General features: G+C 49.1%; 2 protein-coding genes and 1 long non-coding RNA gene across 3 annotated transcripts; 2 read left to right on the forward strand and 1 right to left on the reverse strand.

Annotated features, from left to right (window-relative positions):
• Positions 1 to 583: 583 nt before the first annotated feature.
• Positions 584 to 4206, forward strand: LOC109735587 (uncharacterized). Its single transcript, XM_020294804.4, has 2 exons — positions 584 to 1850; positions 3844 to 4206. Exons 1-2 carry the CDS (start codon positions 753 to 755, stop codon positions 4003 to 4005), a joined length of 1260 nt encoding a protein of 419 aa, XP_020150393.1. The 5' UTR covers positions 584 to 752; the 3' UTR covers positions 4006 to 4206.
• Positions 4207 to 6982: 2776 nt separating this feature from the next.
• On the forward strand, positions 6983 to 17222 carry LOC120966289 (uncharacterized). Its single transcript, XR_005759717.2, has 2 exons — positions 6983 to 7754; positions 15955 to 17222. It is a non-coding gene; the product is annotated as an uncharacterized lncRNA (long non-coding RNA).
• LOC109735588 (uncharacterized) lies at positions 17078 to 18940 on the reverse strand. Its single transcript, XM_020294805.4, has 2 exons — positions 18546 to 18940; positions 17078 to 17312 (listed from the first exon to the last, which is right to left on the reverse strand). The coding sequence occupies exon 1, from the start codon at positions 18828 to 18830 to the stop codon at positions 18567 to 18569; it is 264 nt and encodes an 87-aa protein (XP_020150394.1). The 5' UTR covers positions 18831 to 18940; the 3' UTR covers positions 17078 to 17312; positions 18546 to 18566.
• Between the last annotated feature and the right edge of the window lie 3581 nt (positions 18941 to 22521).

The raw sequence follows: 22521 nt of genomic DNA on the forward strand, positions 1-22521 counted from the left end.
TACTGATGAATTGTTGTTTTACATTATTCGTAGTGACTGAAGAAGTAACTCCCATGGAAGACGCTGGGGAGCACGAGGAGCGTACACAAACGGACGCCGACCTGCCTAATCGAAGGTGAAGTCCGGTGTCAAAGAAAGTATATCATGACTTAGTGCAAAAAATTCTAGAAGTTCAATCGGGTGCAAGTGTTCAAGCACCAATTGAAATTGTATAAGCTGGTCCGAGTACATTAGCGATGATGGCGCCTCAACATGTACCACCTCCAGCTGCTTCGTTTGCCTTATTTTCGTTGGCCAGAACTCCAGAGGATGAGGTGGGCGCAAGTAAGGAAGCCATGATTTAGGCCGAACTGATTAATTTTAGTGTGAAGGATGCGCTCAACTCGAGCGAGATCCTGAAAGCTTATATCCGAGTAAGTACTGGACCGGATTACCCCGGAGGGGGTGGTTTTCATGATTGTAACGGATGTAACAATTCTAATAAATGAATAAAGGAGGAGATAATTACTTTTTTAGGCAAAGGAGGAGACAATTACTAAAAAAAACTCTAAGAGCCTACGACATGTGAAGCTCAGCCCGTTAGATACAAAGTACCCCGCCGAAGCCCAGGAAAACGCCCCACTTCCGTACCTTCCCGACCAGGCGACCACCGCCTCCGCTCACCGTCGACGACTCCAACTCCAACTCGAAACAAACCCCAAAGCCGACGCCGCCGCCGCCTGCCCCCTGCCCCCGCCGACCGTGCCGAAAACATGGACTCGCTTCTTGCCACCTACGCCTCTTCCGACGAAGACGCCGACGAGAGCATCCCCTCACCCGCTCCCGCGACCCGCCGTGGCGAGGCCAGCGGAAAGCCCGCCGGCGGCATCTTCTCCGCGCTCCCGCAACCCAAGTCGGCGCCTATCTTCTCATCGCTCCCGGCGCCGAAATCCGCCGCGACCTTCTCCTCCATCCCGCCTCCCAAATCCTCCGCTTCCTCCGGAAACCCTAAGCGCGTCGTCCAGTTCCGCCCGCCGCCGATCCGCCAGACCACCGGAGTCAGCTCGGACGAGGAGGATGATGCCGAGAAGCGCCGTCCCAGCGCCAGCGAGGCGCCCCCGCCCCCGCCCCTGTCTGCTGGATCGGGGCCGGTGTCTTCGTTCCTCCCGGCGCCCAGGCACTCGCTTGGGTTCGGATCCGGCGCGGCCAGGAGGTCGGCCGTAGACACCGCCGGGCCGGAGAGGTCAAATCTTGGTGCTGCTGGCCCCTCTAGCTCGGCTGTCAACAGAGGAGCGCCAGAAAGGTCTGATACTGGCCCTGCGGACGAGGACGATCCTGAGGAAAGCAGCGATGAGGACGGCATGCCTGCTCCGGAGCAGGAGCAAGAACAACAGGATCTTGGTGCTGGAGCTGGAGACGTCCAACACCAGGGTTATGATGCTGGAGTTGGAAACGCTAATGGGTACGAAGGTTATGCATGGGATCCAAACTATTATGCATATTATGGTTTGGATCCGAATAGCAATTTGAATTATGGGGCTGAACCACAGTATGCAGCATATGGAGTGGAGCAAGGTGGTGGGTACGGTAATGGATATGACGGGGAGCACAGTGGCGGATACGAGCATTCGACAGCGCCTCCATGTGGAGGGGAATATACTGGAGGTTACAGTGCTGAGGCAGTGGCAATGGCAGCGCCACCAATGCGGGAGCCGGCACTGCCACCAGAATTGGGCAGGATTGGAGTGAAGAGAGGTAGGAGGGATATGCCTATGGAGATTATAGAGGTGAATCAGGCAGAACTGGTCAAGAACCGTCCGAGGGAGGACAAATCCAAGCTCACGGGGATGGCCTTTGGTCCTAGTTACCAGGTACAGACAAATCATTCCTTGATAACTTGGCATCACTTTTGCTTAGCTCTTGCTACATTGTTATTGTGCTCAGTTCACTGTACTTTCTTTGGTTTTCTTTCACCTTATATAGCCACCACCATTACTACTATCTAGTCAATGTTAGATAATTGTATTTTTATTTTGTCAAGTGATACACGGCTACTGTAGTATGCATGCAGCATTGTCCATGCAATTTAGGCCCTGATACCAGTCCCCAGCAATTATTCTTGGTAATAGGTTTGTGCTTGTCACAGTTTTAGTTTTAAATTTGCAAATCATCACCAATAAGGCAAACAAAGCAAGTACTGTACCTAACAAGTGAAGAGTCACCACTGATAACTTCTCCAAGCTGTAATTATGCTAGCAATGCTTTCAAGGGTGTTGTCAATGTCATCAGATCATCACTGGAGCATTTAACTATATAATTATGTTTTGTTACAAAAGGAACCATATGATTTGCCAATTCATATTTCCTTAAACTTAACGATAAGTATACTAGCTAATCTGCCTTATGGTTTAAACCATGCTTCTGTATGCTTAAAATAAAATTAATGAAAAAGTTACCATTCTATTCATTAAAGAACTATCGAAGCTATTACTCCGTTTGAATAGTTCTTTGAACTTCAGTTGTCACAATATATTATGACATTTTGCAGAAGATTTATTTTACTTGTAATGTAGTCATATAAATTTATCTGAACTATCTAACTATTTGACTGTACCCTTTTCTGATGTGTCAGAAAATTGTGACCAAACGAAGTACTCCCTCCGTAAAGAAATATAAGAGTGTTTAGATCACTAAAGTAGTGATCTAAACGCTCTTGTATTTCTTTACAGAGGGAGTAGTTGTTGTTACAATGTACTCCTCCGTTCATAAGATGTTTTGGATCTTTCAATATGGACTACATACGGATGAAATGTGTGAACAAACACACTAAAACATGTCATACATCCGATTTATAAAAAAAGTCAGAATATCTTATAATAGTGAACGGAGGGAGTAACTATTATTTTTTATTGAGTATGTACCCTCTTAATGGGTTTGCTGATTGCCTATACCAGATGGGGCTTGTGAGCCAAGACAAACTTGCTTTAGTTTTGGTTATATTAAAGTACAGTTTGTTAGATCAAACGATCAGCTTTACTGAGCAAAATCGCACTACATGGAATTGACCAGATTAGAGCAGGTTCTGTTTGTAATCAGACAAGATTCACACAGCGTTCAGTTGATTAAACTAAAATATTACTTTGTAGGCATGAATAAAAGAATAAGGTGATGATGTGACGAGGTTGTTCTTGATGTTGTGGGTAACTGGGTATTGGATACTCCCTCTAATTGAAGACCTCTACATACATTTGAAATACAGACAAGCTAGAGTTCTGTTTTTCTTGTGTTAGGTCACCCTAATCCAGGACCTTATGTGGTAGGGTGTAATGGTGATCTTGGGTTACGTCTTCACAGTCCATGTCTATGAAAGGGATATGCTAGGATAGTAGAACTTTGAAATCACAAACTAAAAATCAATGATGAAAAATAGAAGGATGGCTAGTATCAAAATATGGTCTTGTTAATATCTGATGATCCTACCAAATGTAGACCTTTTTGATAATATAGGTTGATGATAATTGATATATGGGCGTATAGGACTGTATAACCCAGGGTGCATTAGAAGATCTCATCATATCGCAATCAGAACTTAGAAGCATGTCTTGAATATATAGTTTTCCATGTATTGTTTGAAAATTGTAGCTGTGAATTACTATTTCTCCCTGGTATCAAAACCATCAGCCATTCAGCCATTTTCACATGTCCCTGTCTTGTTGCTGCTGTTCATCATCCAAACTTCTGCTTTTGACATCAATTTAGAGTAGGCTACTTTTACTGAATGAACATCGCTGCTCTCTTCGACATTACTCGATGCTCGAATGTGCGTATTATCCTGACCCAAGATTTGTTCTATCTCGTGTGTAGGCTGCCCCTTCGGGGAAGGGAAAGCCCTCCAAGCTGCAGAAGAGAAAGCATCAGATTGGTTCTCTCTTCTACGACCTGAAGCAGAAGGAGATGGAGCTTTCCGAGAGGCGTGCCAAGGGCTTCCTCACGAAAGCGGAGACTCAAGCAAAATATGGGTGGTGAGAATGGTCACGAAGACAGCCTTGTATATCAGAATCGAGCTGTAACTGTTTATTCATCCTGTTGTTTAACATTTTGTTGTAGTGCCTGGTCATGTGAACCCGTTGTACGATTATAACCAAACAAATAGTTCGTTCAACCTTTGCTTGTAAACTGTGCATCAATTTTTACGGACCATCTAAAGAAGGCAGCGTGTTCCTGCGACTCCTTTGACTCTGAAGCTGTATTTTGGCATCTCTAAACATCTGATATTCAATTCGGCTCTACGGGTCATATGCTCCTGGACCCCAAAAATACTTCTACGAATGTTAAAGTATGAGTTAAATACATCACGGCTGCCTTAACTTGTCTGTTGCGGTCAGTTAATTGCCTAAACTTGCAAAATACGTAAATGTTGTGCTATAATTTGTTGCGGTCAATTTATTGCCTAAACTTACAAAATACGCAAATATGGTGCTATAACTTATCGCGGTCAATGTGGTGCTATAACTTGTCACACGGTGCATATATGGTGCCTTGCCCGTTTGCCGCCATGTGTTGTCCGAGTGGCATGACAGCTGGCGGTTGGCCTGCATGTTTGCCGCCATGTGTTGTCCGAGTGGCGTGAAAGCTGGCGGTTGGCCTGCATGTTTTCCGCCATGTGTTGTCCGAGTGGCGTGACAGCTGGCGGTTGGCCTGCATGTCAGTGGGTGTGAGCGTCGCCTATGCTGGGTCAAATGCATGTGTTTTTTTGCAGAAACCCCTGAGATTTAATTAAATGTCACAGAAAAGTCCTTGCTCTCTAATTAAATGCTTGCATGTTAATAACAGGAAAAAACAAAGCTGGATAACAGCGGCACCATAAAACGCATCTCGTCCCCCGCGTCGCCTCTCTGGCGACTCGGGCGGAGCCCTCGTCCGCGCCGCCGGGCCGGCCCCTCGCCCCCCTCCCTCCCCTCGCCGTCGCCGGAGGAGGCTGCGGGGCTAAGCCCGGGCGGCGGACGGCGGCGGCGGGGTCTTCCCCTTCCTCTTCCTCTCGTCCGTCGGCGGTAGGAGGCGGTGGCGGATCTGGAGCCTCTGCAACGGCGGCTTCCGTGGTGGTGGCTCGAGCTGGCGGTGCGGCGCGCGGCTTCTGCGGCGGCGTCGACGTGGTCGTGCCTTGCGGTGTGGTTGGAGCCCAGCGACCGCGGTGCTCCCCTCCCCATCCTTCGATGTGACTCCGGCCACATCTGACGGCGGAGGTCTGTGCGTCGCGCGAGGCTGCGGCTTCCCGGCGGCGTATCTGCCTGCCGGCCATATCGCAGCGAGGCCCGGAGCGAGGTCTCCGATCTGGTCAGGCCCTCCCTTGCCTCTGGATCTGGTGATGTGGGCTCCGGACCAATGGGCCTGGTCAGGCTCCTTTGGTGGTGATGTCGTCGGCGGTGGTGGGCTGTGGTTGCCGAGGCGGCAGCCCCGGGTTAGGTGGTGGCGGCTTCGGCCAGGGGGCGGAGCGCTTCTGGACGCGGCGGATCGAGGGGTCCCGTGGCTAGATTGGAGTCGGCCTCGGCAGGGGTGGTGGTTCGTGGGCGGCGGTCGGTGGTGGCGGGTCGGCACATCTCCGGGAGAAATCCTTGCTCCGGTCTTCGCGGGAGCCGGCGACGGCGGCGCCCGCGGTTGCCGCATTCTTTCTTGGAAGCGTCGTCGTGGAGGTGCTCCACCTTCTCCCCACGGCTTGGGCTCCGGAGGGAAACCTTAGACCGTTGGATCGGGCGATGGAGGCGTCTTCGCGTCTTTCTCCTCCTTGGGGGCATCGTCTCGGAGCCAGCTACGACTGAGAGTCTGGAGGATGATGGCATCTTCGCCGTCGATGGCGGCATCTTCGCCGCTTGGTTTGCTGAGGCTGAGGCGGGGCACTGGTTTTTGTTTGGCAACGATGTTGGCGTTGAGAGGAGCTTGGGTCACGGCGTGGTCTTCGGTAGTCGGTTCATCCCGTCGTGTCCGAGGTGCTCTTCCGTGGTTGCTGGGTTGCTTTGAAGTCGGAGCTGCGTTGGAGCGAGTCCAGTTGTGACGATGACAAACATTCGGTGGCCGTTTGCGGTGGGCATGGTCGGCGCAAGTCCTGCTTATTTCCCTTGTGTTGCTCGTCGTCAAAGCGGAGCTGTCGGTTGCTTGCACGTGTGGCCATCTGTTGGCATGTGCCGTCGTGGCGTGTTCCATGTCGGTGGCCAGGTTGACCGGTGGTGCCCATGTCATGTGGGTTGTGATGTATCGGTTTTAGCCCGGTTTTCCGTCAATTAACCGGGTAATTCTCTTCTTCTTAATCAATGAAAATGGCAAGTCTTTTGCCTCGTTTCAAAAAAAAACATAAACTTCGTATTGTTGAAAGGATTTCGAGCCTGCGACCTACAGGAAAATAGAACGCACGCTAGCCACCACAGACAAATAGTACTTAATTTACAGTGGTTAACTACAAACTTATATAGTCTAACTATCACTCTGCAATTTCCATTCTTTCTTTCTTCTTCAGGTTACTGTTTAGTTTTTATTATATGCAATTTTTCCCATATAAAAATACAGTAATTATCAATGTGCGGTAATAACTATTTAAATCTTCATTCTATTTTTATTATTGTGTAGTTCGAAGAGGTAAACATGGACTCTTTCAAAAATTTATGTGGATTTAAACAGTTCAACGTATATTATAAAAATATTGTAAATTCTTGTATCTTCACAAGCACACACAATTATTGTGTATCTTCATTGTACTTTTAGAATACATAGTTATTAAAAATCAACAATGTTGTATTTTTAAAACTATTCAACGCGTATTAAAACTCATTGTGTAAAAACAGTAAATTCTGTAGAAGTGTTAAAACATGTTAAACATGTTTGTAGAAATGTAAGAATAATTCTACACAATAAATTTTGCATGTTGAAAGTTTATAAATAGATCTTGTAATTTTTTTGAATGCATGACGAACATTTTTCAAAAAAATGTTTACAATTTCTTAATACACGTGAGAATTTTTCAAAAAAAAGTTGAATGTTTTTTTCAAATGCACTAATGCTTTCTTTAATTTTATGGCAGGTAATATGTTGAATAGATCTTTTTTTCAGAAGTATGAATTTCTTAATATTTTTTTTCAGTTTCCGGCAAGTGAACTTTTTTTATTTGTCTTTATTATTTCTCCTGGTACCCTTATTATAAATAGGTGTGTCTCTCCATATTGCACAGACTACTATTCTTGACGTAGTGGTCAGCACATGGGTGCACACTGTGCGCCCATTTACTGCGTTTGAACCTGTCAGCGTGCCGTTTTTTCTATCTTATTACGATTTCATCCCAGCCCTTTGTGTCTTATTAAGGTGTGTTTGGTTCCTGTCATCGATTAGAATGTAATGGGTCGATTCCGTCTCCGAAGCCCATTCTCATGTTTGGATTGTCGAGGGAACCGGAACCCACCGATTCCAGAGAACCGCATGTTCCCTCTTTATGCAGAATCGAGCAGTACCTCCAAATTGAGCAGACCGCGTGGAACGGCTCGCACTTCCCCTTCCCCGACTTCCACTCACGCAACCCGCACCGCTGCGCCAACAACCCGCGTCGCCGTCGAGGTCGCGTCCGCCTCTTCCTAGACTCCTCCGGGGTGCGTCGTGCCCTACCTCACAGTCCTCCTCCGTCGGGGACACGACAAGGCCGCCTCTGCCTGCTGCTTCTCCCAGAGTCCCCCGTCCTTCTCTCGGCGCTCCCCTTCGTCCGCAGCGCCCCAACATGGCGACCACAGATCTAACAGGTGAGATTAATGCAGTTGGGCATATTTAAATAAAATGACAGGGGCTTTTGTGAAATTTGTTTAATATTTTTTTTAGAAAAGGAGGATGACCCCCGGTGTAACGCCCACAATGCGGCTATATCTCCCACGTGTCGAGGCACGACTTAGAGACATAACCGCATAGTGATTTTGTCGCAAGAAGGGTCATCTTCACACAATCCCATGTAATGAACAAGAATGGGATAAAGAGTTGGCTTACAATCGCCACTTCACACAATACATAAATAAATATCATACATCATCCAAAATACAAACATATAGACCGACTACGGTCAAATCCAGATGAAAATAAGACAACCCCAAATGCTAGATCCCCGATCGTCCCAACTGGGCTCCACTACTGATCATCAGGAAAAGGCACATAATAACGACCACGTTCCTCGTCAAACTCCCACTTGAGATCGACGCCATCATCTGCACTGGCATCGTCGGCACCTGCAACTGTTTTGATAGAATCTGTGAGTCACGGGGACTCAGCAATCTCACACCCGCGAGATCAAGACTATTTAAGCTTGTAGGAAAGGATGGCGCAAAAAGGTGGAGCTGCAGCGGCAAAAGCATATATGGTGGCTAACTTACGCAAAAGAGAGCGAGAAGAGAAGCAAAGGAACGGACGTCATCTAGCAATGACCAAGAAGTGATCCTAAACACCTACTTACGTCATACATAACTCAGACCGTGTTCACTTCCCGGACTTCGCCGAGAAGAGACCATCACGGCTACACACGCAGTTGATGTATTTTTAATTGGGTCAAGTGACAAGTTATCTACAACCGGACATTAACAAATTCCCATCTGCCTCATAACCGCGGGCACGGCTTTCGAAAGATAATACCCTGCAGGGGTGTCCCAACTTAGCCCATCATAAGCTCTCACGGTCAACGAAGGATAAACCTTCTCCCGGAAAGACCCGATCAGTCTCGGAATCCCGGTTTACAAGACATCTCGACAATGGTAAAACAAGACCAGCAAAGCCGCCCGAATGTGCCGACAAATCCCGATAGGAGCTGCACATATCTCGTTCTCAGGGCACACCGGATTGTCCAAGCTTCCGATAGGCCAGCCCAGAGTTGCCCCTGGTGGCCACCGGCGACTGACAGTTTGGACCAATACTTAGAGGAGCACTGGCCCGGGGGTTTAAAATAAAGATGACCCTCGGGCTCGCGAAAACCCGGGGGAAAAGGCTTAGGCGGCAAATGGTAAAACCAAAGTTGGGCCTTGCTGGAGGAGTTTTATTCAAGGCGAACTGTCAAGGGGGTCCCATAAATCACCCGACCGTGTAAGGAACGCAAACTCAAGGAACATAATCCCGATATAACAGTAACTAGGGCGGCAAGAGTGGAACAAAACACCAGGCATAAGGCCGAGCCTTCCACCCTTTACCAAATATATAGATGCCTTAATTAAATAAGAGATATTGTGATATCCCAACATATTCATGCTCCGACATGGAACAAACTTCAACTTCACCTGCAACTAGCAACGCTATAAGAGGGGCTGAGCAAAAGCGGTAACGTAGCCAAACAACGGTTTGCCAGGAAAGGATGGTTAGAGCTGACAGGGCTAACATGGGAGACATGATATAGCAAGTGATAGGTAGCGGAGCATGGCAATAGAGCGAACAACTAGCATAGCAAAGATAGAAGTGATTTCGAGGGGTGGTCATCTTGCCTGCAAGATTCTCAGAGTTGTCGAAAGCTTGATCCTCGTAAGCGTACTCGACAGGTTCCTCGTTGACGAACTCGTCTCCCGGCTCTATCCAAGACAAGAACACAAACAAACGGAACCACAATCAACAACGAGAAATGCACAAGCAACATGATGCAAAACATGTATGATATGCAAGATATGATATGTGATGCATATGCGTGCTCCGGAAGGGAAATGATGAACATGGCAGTAACTTGGCAAACCAAGCATGCCACTGGAAAGATGAGATGATTTCGGTCGAAATCGATATAAAGATCACCGGAAACGAATGCACGGTTTGCAAATGGCAAGCAAAACAAGAATGACACTAATCTGCGATAAACAGCAAGATAGCACTTAAAATGTAACAAGCAACAATGCTACAGCACCCCAACATAGCAACAAAGCACATGGCAGTAATCTACAGGAGATGCTTGACAAAAGATGAACAATAAGCTATGGCTAGTTCACAACATAGCAAGCTCAAACAAGCATGGCAAAAGTGCAAAAGATTACAGGTTCACAGACTTAGCGAAAAACTGGACATGGCAGAAATCAGCATCAGGTAGCAATGTTCAGAGCACGAAATCAATATGCTACAGGAACTTAACATAGCAAAACAAGGCATGGCAGTGTTTTAATAAATGCACATGACAAAAGTCCCTTACTGACCATAAGCCAAAAAGGACCAGAAGATATGATGGCAAGCACGTAAACATAGCAAGTTTCGTTATCAGGTTTCAGACTTGGCAGAAAACAGAGCATGGCAGAAATATTAATATGTAGGCCTCTTTGTGAGCTTGATGCACTCACTACAAAGCCATGAATTACAAACCAAGTATACCTACAGCAAGATGGCATGCTTATGAAGCTATCCATATCAAGAACAATTGCATAGCATGTATGGATCAACTACAACAAGCTTGGCAAAAATGAATATCATGTTAAGAATCTGCCAGAAATATTTTATAGTAAAAGTAGAGCAAGATTTAGTCATGCTATGGCACTCCATAATTGCAAACAATTGCAGGAATGGGTCAATTACAACTATAGCTACAAAACATCCTTACTGAACATCTCCAAAATATGCATGGATCTCTCTGTAGCATCAATTTTATATGGCAACAAAATTACAGCAGACAAGGACTTAGAGAAAACACCAAGTCCCTGAAATCAGACATATTACGGGGCCTACTTTGCATGCTTGTGCTAGTCACCACAGGGATCACAAAAATACATGGACTATATCACTGGAACGATGGCATGGCATACTTCAAAACACATGTAGAGCTCATGCCAAAAAGATGCACAGATTAAATGATACAAAAATGACAAATCTCCAAGTTCTGATAAGAACCAGAGATTAACAGCAACTAGCCCTCTTCCAACAGAGATTTGGGCATCAAGATGACCTCTAATGAACTTGATGCAATTGAACAAAATGAAGAGCATCACGAGGCGAACAATTTGACATATTACACACGCGAATCGGAGCTACATGCACGGAGTTATAGCTATACGAACAAGGGCACTTGCTGAAGATTTCTGAGGACTTAGAGGAATTAGAGGGTCGCGAGAAAAGTCAACCTACAGTGGTTTTCGATCGGATCTGGCCGGCTCCTCGAGCTCGGGCTCGGCGACGGAAGAGACGAGGGGCCGAGCGGCCGGAGGAAGAGGAAGGCGCCGGGGGGAGAGGAGCGGCAGCGGCGGCGGGCCGGTGGCCGGTGCGGGCGTCGCCGGAGGCGACCCGCGGGAGACGCCGGGCGGCGGCGGCCAGGGCGCGCGGCGGCGGCCGGCGAACAGGCGGCGGCCAGGGCGCGCGGCGGCGGCCGGCGAACAGGCGGCGGCTCGAGTCGGCGGAGGAGCGCGGGCGCGGTGCGGGCCGGCGGGCCCGCGGCGGGCCGCGGCGGTGGGAGGCCGGAGGCGGGCCACGTGGCGTCAGCGGATTCGCCGGGCGACGCGGCGGACATTGTCCGGCCGGAGCGGACGCGTCCGGCGCGGCGCGGAGGGAGTTTTTAGGGTTTCATCTGCGATTCCGTTTTTCGGGGGAGATGGAGTTTTATAGGTAGAGGGAGCTAGGAGACTCCAAATGAGGTGCGGTTTTCGCCCACACGATCGTGATCGAACGACCTAGAGCATGGAAGAGAGTTTGGTGGGTTTTGGGCTGGTTTTAGATGGGGGTTTTGCTGGACACTCAAATGGACTTTGCGGATGCCCGGTTAACCGTTGGAGTACCAAACGACCTCCGAATGGAACGAAACTTGACCGGTAGTCTCCGAGTGGTATATTAAGGCCTCTTGACAAGTCGGTCCATTCTGAAAAAGTTTGACACCCGCACACGAAAGAAAACAAGAGGGGTGCAGCGGAGGAGATAGGAGCGCCGGATTGGAAAACGGAAAACGGGGAAAATGCTCGGATGCATGAGACGAACACGTATGCGAATGTAAAGCACATGATGACATGATATGAAAATGCATGACATGACAAAATGCAAAACGAAAGACAAAACCCGACAACGGAGGGAATAACATAACACATAGCCGGAAATGGCAAGAGTCGGAGTTACAAATATGGCAAGTTACATGCGGGGTGTTACAACACTCCACCACTACGAGAGGATCTCATCCCGAGATCTAGGACTGAAAGAACTCCGGATATTCGGAACGGAGATGGTCCTCGCGTTCCCAGGTGGCTTCCCGGTCGGAATGGTGCGACCACTTCACCTTCAGGAATTTGATGGACTTGTTGCGAGTCTTGCGCTCAGTTTCTTCAAGAATAGCAACGGGGTGCTCATGATAAGACAAATCTTCTTGGAGGTCAATCTCTTCGAAGTTGATAGTGCGCTCAGGCGTCTTGAAGCACTTGCGGAGCTGTGACACGTGGAACACATCGTGCACGTTCGCGAAGTTGGAAGGAAGCTCAAGTTGCTAGGCGAGGTCGTCTCTTTTGCCAATGATCTTGAAAGGACCCACGTATCTAGGGGCAAGCTTCCCTTTGATACCGAAGCGACGAGTGCCTTTCATTGGAGAGACGCGGAGGTAGACATGGTCTCCGATCTCGAAAGCCAAATCACGATGCTTACTATCATAGTAGCTCTTCTGACGCGATTGCGCGGCTTTGAGATTATCACGGATGACTTTACACATTTCTTCAGCTTCTCAACCAGGACGCTTGCCGGGTATGAGGCCGCCGCAGCCACTTGCCACCAATCCATCTTCAGAGTTGTACTGCTGCATCTACCTTGCACGGTCTAGCTACCATTGACGCCACCACGACGCCAGACAGCTTCCTCCTCCTGCGCGAGTCCATCTCCGCGCATTGGACGCCGAGTCTCCACTGCGCCATGCCGCCGAGACCCACCGTTGATGATACTGTTGATGCCACACCACTCCACCTACATGCCATCTCGCGTCGACTCCGAACTACCAGCAACTCCACCATCCTGAGCAGTCCTCGACCGACGCCTTCAGGAAGGAACACGACACCAAAGTACCATCGTCGCCCAAACAAAGGAACAGAGGCTTTCACCTGCGCTCATGGCAGAGATGGGGGCGTATGATCCACACCGAAGCCTCCAGGAAGGGAATCGGCGCCGAGGGCGTCGACTTTGGTGCGGCCGCCGCGCTGGCCTGGAGTTCCCCCGGATCCATGCCCACCCGCCAGATCCATCCAGGCAGTATTGGCGTCGACCGTAGTCGCTACCGTAGCCAGCACGAACCGGAGTAGATCGAGTCGGAGACGACGCCTCCCATGGAACTCCAGTCGGCCATCGAGGAGCCGTCGTAGCGCCGCCACCACCACGCCGCCCACGCAGCCGTGGAAGGCCCCCCATCTGCACCCGCGGGTGCCGCCCGCCAGGCAGGCCGCACCGCGCGAGATCCCCGCGCCGCCCGAGGCACCGGCGGTCAGATCTGAAACAGATCGACCACGGCCATCATAGGAGCGCCCCGAACGCCCCCCACGGGACCACCGGGGGAAGCAGCTCCTGCCGTCGCCCCCTGAGTCCTCGCCGGCGCGCCCCGTCGCCAACGCGCCGCCGAACGCCACCAGCGCCAGGTCCGGCCGCTGCGGGGAGGAGAGATCCCACCGCTGTCGACGCCAACCAGGCTTTGCCGGGCGGCGGCGGGCAGGAGAGGTGGGAGAGGGAGCCGAGGGCTTGGCGGCGCTAGGGTTCCCCCTGGTCGCCGCGCGGGGGCGACCCAGGGGAGAGCTGGGACGAGCTAAAAGGGTGTAGGTAAGTCTTGCCTATGATGCAACATTGAAATTTGTTTAATATACAGTGAGTTTTCTGTAAAACAAGCACTTTCCTCGCACAACCGTTGACATGTGAGCCAACGCCACATTGACATGCCAAAGGCAATGTATTTGAACGCTCTAATATGTTACATCATTGTATTTTGCAAGTTTAGACCGTGTCGAATATGTTGAGACACTTGTGATGTATTTAACTCTTAAAGTATATATAAAAATTAGACGTGTCCATTATTAAGGCCCCTTATGTGGCATGTTGATGTGGCATCTCAGTTAGATTAAGTTCACTTGTCAGCCCAGCTCCCCTTGTCTCTATCCCCACTGATCCGGACAATGGAGAGGTGATTTCAGGGTGTTTAGGGCATCTTCAATAGAAGATAGATGCAAAAATACCTAACTTTTACATTTTAGGGTAAAAAACACCTCTCCAACACATGGTGTAGATGTAAAAAAAAATACATCTCCGCCTCCTGAAAATGTAAAATTACAACACCTCGCGGTACAAATTTGCATCTCCACCTACAGGAGATGTAAAACGGCTGGTCGCGCGCCAACCGCCAACCGCCGTTTCACTTCTTTTCCCCGCCCACTTCACCTTCCTCCCCTCGCTTAGCCTCACTGCTGCCACCCCCGCCCGCCGACCGAACCGCGACGCTGCCGCCCGACACCAGATCCGGCCTCTCCACCACCCCCGACGTCGGTTCCGACGGGTCTCAGCAGTCAACCGCCGCTGCACGCCGCGAATCAGGTACTTTTCCTCCGCCACTGCCGCTGCCGCCCAACCCCGTCGCCGTGTCCATCGTCGCCGCAGCCATCACCCGGCCGCCAAGCCTCCGCCCAGCCATCACCACACCGTCGCCCCACCACGAATCGGCCGCATTTGCCCTCGCCACGCCGCCGCCCGCCCACCACACCGCCATCGCCGCCCGATTCAGCCGCTAAGCACCACCGCCCTGCCACACAACCACTGCCACGGCCTTCAACCGCTAGCGCCGCCACCCCTCCAGTCGCCACCGCCGTTGGCCCAATTCGACCACCGCGGTTCGGCCGCACCGCCCCGCTGTCGCCATGGCGCCGAGGAAGACCCCAAAGGGCAAGACGGGGTTCTTCGGCGTGAGGGCAAAGCCCTCCGGCAACTTCGGGGTGGAGTTGAGTGACGCCGGCCACCGCTTTTGGCTCGGCACCTACCCCACCATCCATGAGGCCACGCGTGCCTATGACATGGCGATGTGGCGTGCCGGGACGCCGAGGAAGGACCTCAACTTCCCGGAGATCGAGACCCAGGTGGATGTGGAGTTGCTCGTGCTGGGGGCATTCGCATGGAGGAGATCACGACGAAGAAGACGAAGAAGAGGCCCGCCATTGTCGTTAGTCTCGGCGAGAGCAACGAGGCGGCAATGGCGAGGTTCGCACGTGAGCATCTGGAGTATGTGCAGGAGTTCTGGTGGAAGCGCGGCGTCGAGCAGAAGAAGGAGGAGGAGCAGGTCGGCCCCTCGACGGCGATCCCCGTCAAGTCTGACTCGTCGGACCGGGGTGACTCGGAGGAGGAGGCCGGCCCCTCGACGGTGATCCCCGTCGAGTCTGAGTCGTCGGACTGGGGTGACTCGGAGGAGGAGGATGAGGGGTGCGGCAACCCAGACAAGGACGAGTTCTGGGAGCAGTTCAGGAGCTCCGACGAGGAGTAGTTTCATCTTCGAGTTGTAGTAGTGTGAACTAGTAGTAGTCGTTGGAGTAGTAGTTTGATGGATGTAGTAGTTTGAACTAATAGTAGTCCTTCAAACTAGAATTATGTTTAATTATGTTTAAAATGAAGCAGTAGAACGAACTATGTTTGAATTAAGTTCGTTTGAATTATATGTTTGAAATGAAGTGCAATATTTGAAGTTTCTAATTTTTTACATCTCCAGTTTACGTCACCTATTGGAGTTGCACTTTTACATCTCTATTTTGCATCATCTATTGGAGTTGCTTTTTTTGAAGATACAAAAAAGCACTTTTTGAAGATGTAAATTTTTACATATCATATTTTACATCTCCAAATTTGCATCTTTTATTGGAGATGCTCTTAGATGAGGTGCTAAGTACATTAAATGATTTAGCAACTCAAGTCTCGGTGCATAGGTGCTTAACTTGTTGTAGCGAAGCTCACTTTATTTAATAATTTAGCACCTAAACGCTTTCATGCATTGGTTAACTTCCTTCATTTAAGTGTTTTGTCTAGGTTGACGTGCTTGGCATTGGTTCTTCCGGGGGTCACCAAAGTGCTCTCTCTTCTCCTTAACTGCTATGCCATGTCACCATGTCATTTCTTTGCTTATGTGACATGCTTAGCACTTGTACACCGTGGAGCAAGCACTGACGCATATATCATGTGCTGGAATTGAGAAATTAATTCTGTATCTAATTTCGTGACATCCAATCAAGTTGGGGTCAGAATTCAGAAATGAAATGCATGAATTCCAACCCAAATGACCGGAGCCAAACAAGTTTTATCATAGCAGCACTAGCTCCTCGCACCATCGTTTAGGCAGTGATTGCCCCCACTCAAGCTTGACTGCCGTCGTATCTTCGATCAAGCGTGCCTCTGCCCCCACAACAATTTCATTTGTCCCAGCATAAGCAAATGCTTTTCCTACATTCCCACAATGTCCGTGAGTTCCAAGTCCTAGGGGCTGTTTGGTTGCAACCCTGAGCAACATGCCTGAGTTTTTCTCCTGCCTGAAGGTGACCTGAAATTGCATCAGAAATTGACTGATCCGGCACATCTCTCATTCAAAGCAGTGTTTGGTTGATAGCTTGAAACCACGCCTGAACCAGGCAGTGTTTGCCTCATGATTGGCCTGAGCTGCATTCAAAGCAATATTTTATATGGAGTGACTCAGGCAGCAAACAGCGGAGAGTAGCCATGCTCAGGCGTCCAATTCCTTAGGCCTGACACAGGCAGCTTTGCACAGGCAAGAATCTTCAGGCTAAAATCTCAGGACATCAACCAAACAGACCTCAGGCAGCATGCAGGCAAAAGCTCCGGCCAGGCAATCGGGCTAAGGGTAGCAACCAAACAGCCCCCTAGTGCAAAACCTACGAACCTCGTCACTCTACCTTCATCAGCTATGTTACATTTTACGATTTCTCGCCGGCAGCCAAACAGTGGGAGAGCATAAAGACCACATAACATCATGAATCGATGTATACACGCTTCTAAGTTGAAAGGTTGCAGTGTCAGGCATTCAAGCAAAATACTGATATGGAAAAACAGCCCAATGGATAAAGCTGAAAGACAAGGTTATGTACCATAAAAGGCATCACAAGAATGCAAAACCATCGACACAAAATCGATGGGAGTATACTGCGAAGAACTTGTACTCGATTCGCTGAAAATGTTTTTAATCACAATGCATGCACTTCCAGTTTGAAGTTGCTTATGACAGGACACGGAGGAACATAACAGTGGACTAGACAGTCCGTTGCTGCCTTCCGACACAAAATAAACCAGCCATCAAATAGACATCAACTCCAGGTAGCCCATCAGTGGAAGAAAAATGGAGAACACCATCCTGAATCAACCGTAGATAAGCTCTCCTGCACAACATAGATAAAGGTGGTGAGGACAATTGAAGGGTGCAGAAGACATCTCATGCCAAAAAAAAAATTATTATATTGCACATGTTTACAAAGACAATATTGCAAATGTTTACAGCTCAATAGTGTCGCATAACATATAACTGCTGTAGTACACACGATATCACTTAGCGCAACATCAGGTTTAGCCTTCCGCTGTTTTTGCTGGTATCAATACGTAATAATTATATTTGCAATCTTCTTAGATGGGTACATAGGTCTTAGGTTCTTAGCTTACAGAATGTAAGTCACACTTTTGTTCCTACACAATTTAGTTATAAGAAAGGTTCTGTCAAAGCTATCATGGAATTTAACTACTTTTAAGTCGTTGTCACTTCCACAGGGAGCAAAACGACTTTCACATGTCAATGAATAATGACTCCATTCCTCAAAAGTGTCAAACTCTGCAAAAGGCCTTCAAAAGGACTTAAATCCATATGCACATTTGAAGTTCACCAGAACATTAAACCGGTTTGCTAAACCATTTTTCTGACATGTCATCTGATAACCATTGACCTAACGTACTAACGCAAAAGGTGAATACAGCTAATAGATCTTACGCCGTTATTTGGAAGTATCATATGGTGCTATGCAACTTCATAAATGAACAAAATGGTGATACAAAAAGATGGCCTGCACGAACTTGATTCAAACTATGCATAGCCAACGCAACACACAGTGCGAGCTATAATCACAAATGATCCCCAACAAATGTGTCATTCAACAGTTTCCTTTGCCATTCGAGAACTATAACAGAAAAGTGCAAGCCATATAAGTGGCCAAACTTTGTAAAGCTCAAGGATGTCCTGAGAATTTGCATCAGTGGCAGAATGAAATGGATGTGAAACAGAGAACACCAAGATCATTCAGATCCTCATACAGTTCCACTATTGGCGGTCATATAGACCAATCAATTGCCACTACGCAAGTGATTCAAATGCACAATTGCCCCCACAATATTGTTCCCGACAGCCAGAATTCATACAAACAATCACCCAATTCACCAAACAAGTTCACAGACCCCGCCAGAACATTTTGCATCTAACCTACCGCACGCCACGTCCATGCGACCTTATAATTAAATTATAAACCATACGACAATCGTCAGGCAGACGGGGTTCAATCCCCGGAAAATCATCTCATCGCACCACCGGATCGGATCAGGAAACGGAAATGACACAATAGAACCCTCACCTGCGCGAGGCGGATCCGGATCTAGTGGCCGCCGTGCTTCTCGAGGTGCTCGAGGTGGCGGCGCTCCTGGGGCAGGCCCACGAGGTACGAGAAGGCCATGCCGCCGAAGCAGATGTGGAAGAGCGGGTCAGCCGAGCTGGTCTCGATGTACTTCTCGATGTAGCGGTCCACCGCCTGGTCGGTGCTCTTCTTCACGTTCGCCCAGGTGAGGCGCGGCTTGAGGTACGCCGGCACCTCGCGCACCTTCATCGCGCGGATCTCGTTGTACAGCGCACGCATCGCCATGGCCGCGACCTTGGAGATCTCCCTCTCTCTCTCCTCGTGCGCTCGGAGTCTAGGGTTCGTTTGGTCGTTGGCTTCGGTGGGGAGGGGAGGATGGAATGGCACAGGAGGTGGGGGATTTGTTTGGGTGGTAATCACCGGAGTATTGGGTTGGGTTGGGTTGGGTTGGGCTGGGCGTAAATGATACGGTGACAAGAATGACGGGCCTTTGGTGGACCAAGGGTTATGCTGGGCCATCTCATTTTTTTTAGGGGAAAAGCAATTTTATTACTCAAATTCCATAAAACGTGGGATACAAACTTGGTCATGTGGTTGGCCAAGCCACACATGGCGCCCCTGAGCTAAGGACATAGCAAATTTAGCTAACCTATGTGCTTTAAAATTAACCTCATGACCTTCGAGTAAAATTACAAGAGAAAGGTGCTGATCTAGATTTGATCTCACTAATGATAGCTCCATAGGACCCCTGGTTTCATTTGGCAATATCACCAATCAATTGTTTGCAGTCAGAAGCAACAACGAAGCATTGAAGGTGAAGATCTTCCGCCAAAGCAATTGCCTCGCGGCATGCAATAGCCTCAAGTGTAGCTGGTCCCAGATTCCTTCAAGAAAAAACAAAATTGTTGGGCCATCTCATTTGATATATGGTCGCAAGACGAATGATCTGAAAAACGAAATTCATTTTTCTAAAAAAATGATTATTCTGAAAAAAAATATGTGAAGAAACAAAACTAATATATCACAATAGTTTTTTTCACTTCTCAAAAAAAAACTTTGTCGCAATTTTTTTCTAAGATAACAATGTTATAAAAAATCATCTTTTTTTCAATACAATACAGAGGCAGACACTCATACATACTAACATGCACTCACTCCTATGAACCCGCACACAGGATGGCAATAGGTAGGGTATGGGGCGGGTAGAGCAATACCATACCCATACCCGTGTAGTCAATGGGCACAAAATTCTACCCATACCCATACCCACAGATATGAAACTTTACCTGTATCCATACCAGACGGGTACCCATACCCATTGGGTATCCAACGGCTAGATCACAGTACACAAGTAATTCATAATTTTACGTTCATTGATAGCACATTTGACCCCAAAAAAATCTGAACTCAATAACAAATAGATGAATACATGACAATTATCTCAATTCAAATTGACAATTGGTGACAACTTTAACAAACGCTCACAAGCTCACGACACACCTCACGGGTAAAGTCCACATGTCATTATAAACGAGTAGGGCATGGGTATATCCATGGGTACAAGGCTATACCCGTATCCTACCCATGACTTTGAAGGAAATATGCCCTAGAGGCAATAATAAAGTTATTATTTATTTCCTTATATCGTGATAAATGTTTATTATTCATGCTAGAATTGTATTAACCGAAAACATGATATATGTGTGAATACATAGACAAACAGAGTGTCACTAGTATGCCTCTACTTGACTAGCTCGTTGATTAAAGATGGTTATGTTTCCTAGCCATGGACAAAGAGTTGTCATTTGATTAACGGGGTCACATCATTAGGAGAATGAAGTGATTGACTTGACCCATTCCGTTAGCTTAGCACTTGATCGTTTAGTATGTTGCTATTGCTTTCTTCATGACTTAGGTGGCCTTTATTTGGGCTACAGCTTATGATTCTCAGATTCTAGGGCCCTAAAATCAGAAGCGCAAACAAACACGTCAGATTCCCGTATAGCTTCCTAGAATCCGATTCCAAAAATGAACTACCAGCAAAGGGAATCCGGAAGCAGCGATTTTGATGATTCGGCCGATTCTGCAGCTTCCCGCAAAACAAAACGGTTCGTTTTGTGCCCCGTAGGCCGGGTCAACGACGCCCAAACCCCCTCGTCTCGTCTCCCTCCCATGGCGACCACCACGGCGGCAACCGCGACGGAGGAGGCGTGCCTGCTGTGGCTGGAGAATCAGGCGGAGCCCGACGGCGGCGGCGCCTAGGAGTACCTCGCCTGCAGGCTCCGCGCGCGTGGCCCCGCCCCTCGGCCTCGCCCGCAGGCTCCGCTCGCGGCCCGCCCCCATCTTCCGACCACCAAGCTCTGCCTCCGCCGCCACCTTCGCCTGCACCATCGGCTCTAGGACGGGCGGATATGACGCCACCAACCCCGTCCCTCCCCGTATTCCGGCCAAGGATCCGCGTCTCCGCCACTGCCCACGAGCACCGCCAGCGACGCGCCGCCCCGATCTCCGCGTACGCCAGCCCCGTTGGCACCAGGACGGGCGGATCCGGCGCCTCCATGTCTGCCCGCCCCATACTCCGGCAACCCAACCCCACCTCCACCTCCGCTGCTCGAGCTCCGCCCCCAATCTCTGCTCTATTCTTGGCGTTGGGTAAACAAACAGTACATTCGGGGCTGCAGCTGCTTCAGATTTTCAGGGCAAACAAACAGGCTGCTTCAGATTTCCAGAATCTGCAGCTGCAGCTGATTCTCAGAATCCAAGCTGAAGCTGATTTTCAAGAATCCGTAGCCCAAACAAAGGGGGCCTTATACATGTTCCTATGACTATGAGATTATGCAACTCCCGTTTACCGGTGGAACACTTTGTGTGCTACCAAACGTCACAACGTAACTGGGTGATTATAAAGGTGCTCTACAGGTGTCTCCGAAGGTACTTGTTGGGTTGGCGTATTTCGAGATTAGGATTTGTCACTCCGATTGTCGGAGAGGTATCTCTGGGCCCACTCGGTAATGCACATCACTTAAGCCTTGCAAGCATTACAACTAATGAGTTAGTTGCGGGATGATGTATTACAGAACGAGTAAAGAGACTTGCCGGTAACGAGATTGAGCTAGGTATTGAGATACCGACGATCGAATCTCGGGCAAGTAACATGCCGATGACAAAGGGAACAACGTATGTAGTTATGCGGTTTGACCGATAAAGATCTTCGTAGAATATGTGGGAGCCAATATGAGCATCCAGGTTCCGCTATTGGTTATTGACCGGAGATGTGTCTCGGTCATGTCTACATAGTTCTCGAACCCGTAGGGTCCGCACGCTTAAAGTTCCATGACGGTTATATTATGAGTTTATGTGTTTTGATGTACCGAAGGTAGTTCGGAGTCCCGGGTGTGATCATGGACATGATGAGGAGTCTCGAAATGGTCGAGACATGAAGATTGATATATTGGACGACTATATTCGGACACCGGAATGGTTCCGGGGGTTATCGGATAATTACGGGAGTACCGGGGGGTTACCGGAACCCCCCGGAGGTTATTGGGCCTCATGGGCCCAAGTGGTGGAAGAGGAGAGGCGGCCAAGGGGCAGCCGCGCGCCCCTCCCCCCCCCCCCAAGTCCGAATTGGACAAGGAGGGGGTGCGGCACCCCCCCCCTTTCCTTTCCCCCTCTATCTCCTTCCCTCTCCTCTCCTACTCCAACATGGAAGGGGGGGAGTCCTACTCCTGATGGGAGTAGGACTCCTCATGGGGCGCGCCAAAGGGTGGCCGGCCCCCTCCCCCTCCTCCACTCCTTTATATACGGGGAGGGAGGCACCCCCTAGAGACACAACAATTGATCATTGATCTTTTAGCCGTGTGCGGTGCCCCCCTCCACCATAGTCCACCTCGATAATATTGTAGCGGTGCTTAGACGAAGCCCTGCGTCTGTAGAACATCATCATCGTCACCACGCCGTCGTGCTGACGAAACTC

The sequence above is a fragment of the Aegilops tauschii genome, chromosome 6, assembly GCF_002575655.3.
Source record: "Aegilops tauschii subsp. strangulata cultivar AL8/78 chromosome 6, Aet v6.0, whole genome shotgun sequence".
Classification (NCBI taxonomy): Eukaryota; Viridiplantae; Streptophyta; class Magnoliopsida; order Poales; family Poaceae; genus Aegilops; species Aegilops tauschii.

Excerpts from the sequence above, each read along its gene's own strand:
- LOC109735588 (XM_020294805.4), bottom strand. The coding sequence starts at position 18,830 with ATGGCGATGCGTGCGCTGTACAACGAGATCCGCGCGATGAAGGTGCGC.
- LOC109735587 (XM_020294804.4), top strand. The coding sequence starts at position 753 with ATGGACTCGCTTCTTGCCACCTACGCCTCTTCCGACGAAGACGCCGAC. Across the intron at positions 1,851-3,843 it reads CCTTTGGTCCTAGTTACCAG|GCTGCCCCTTCGGGGAAGGG; the intron begins GTACAGACAAAT and ends TCTCGTGTGTAG.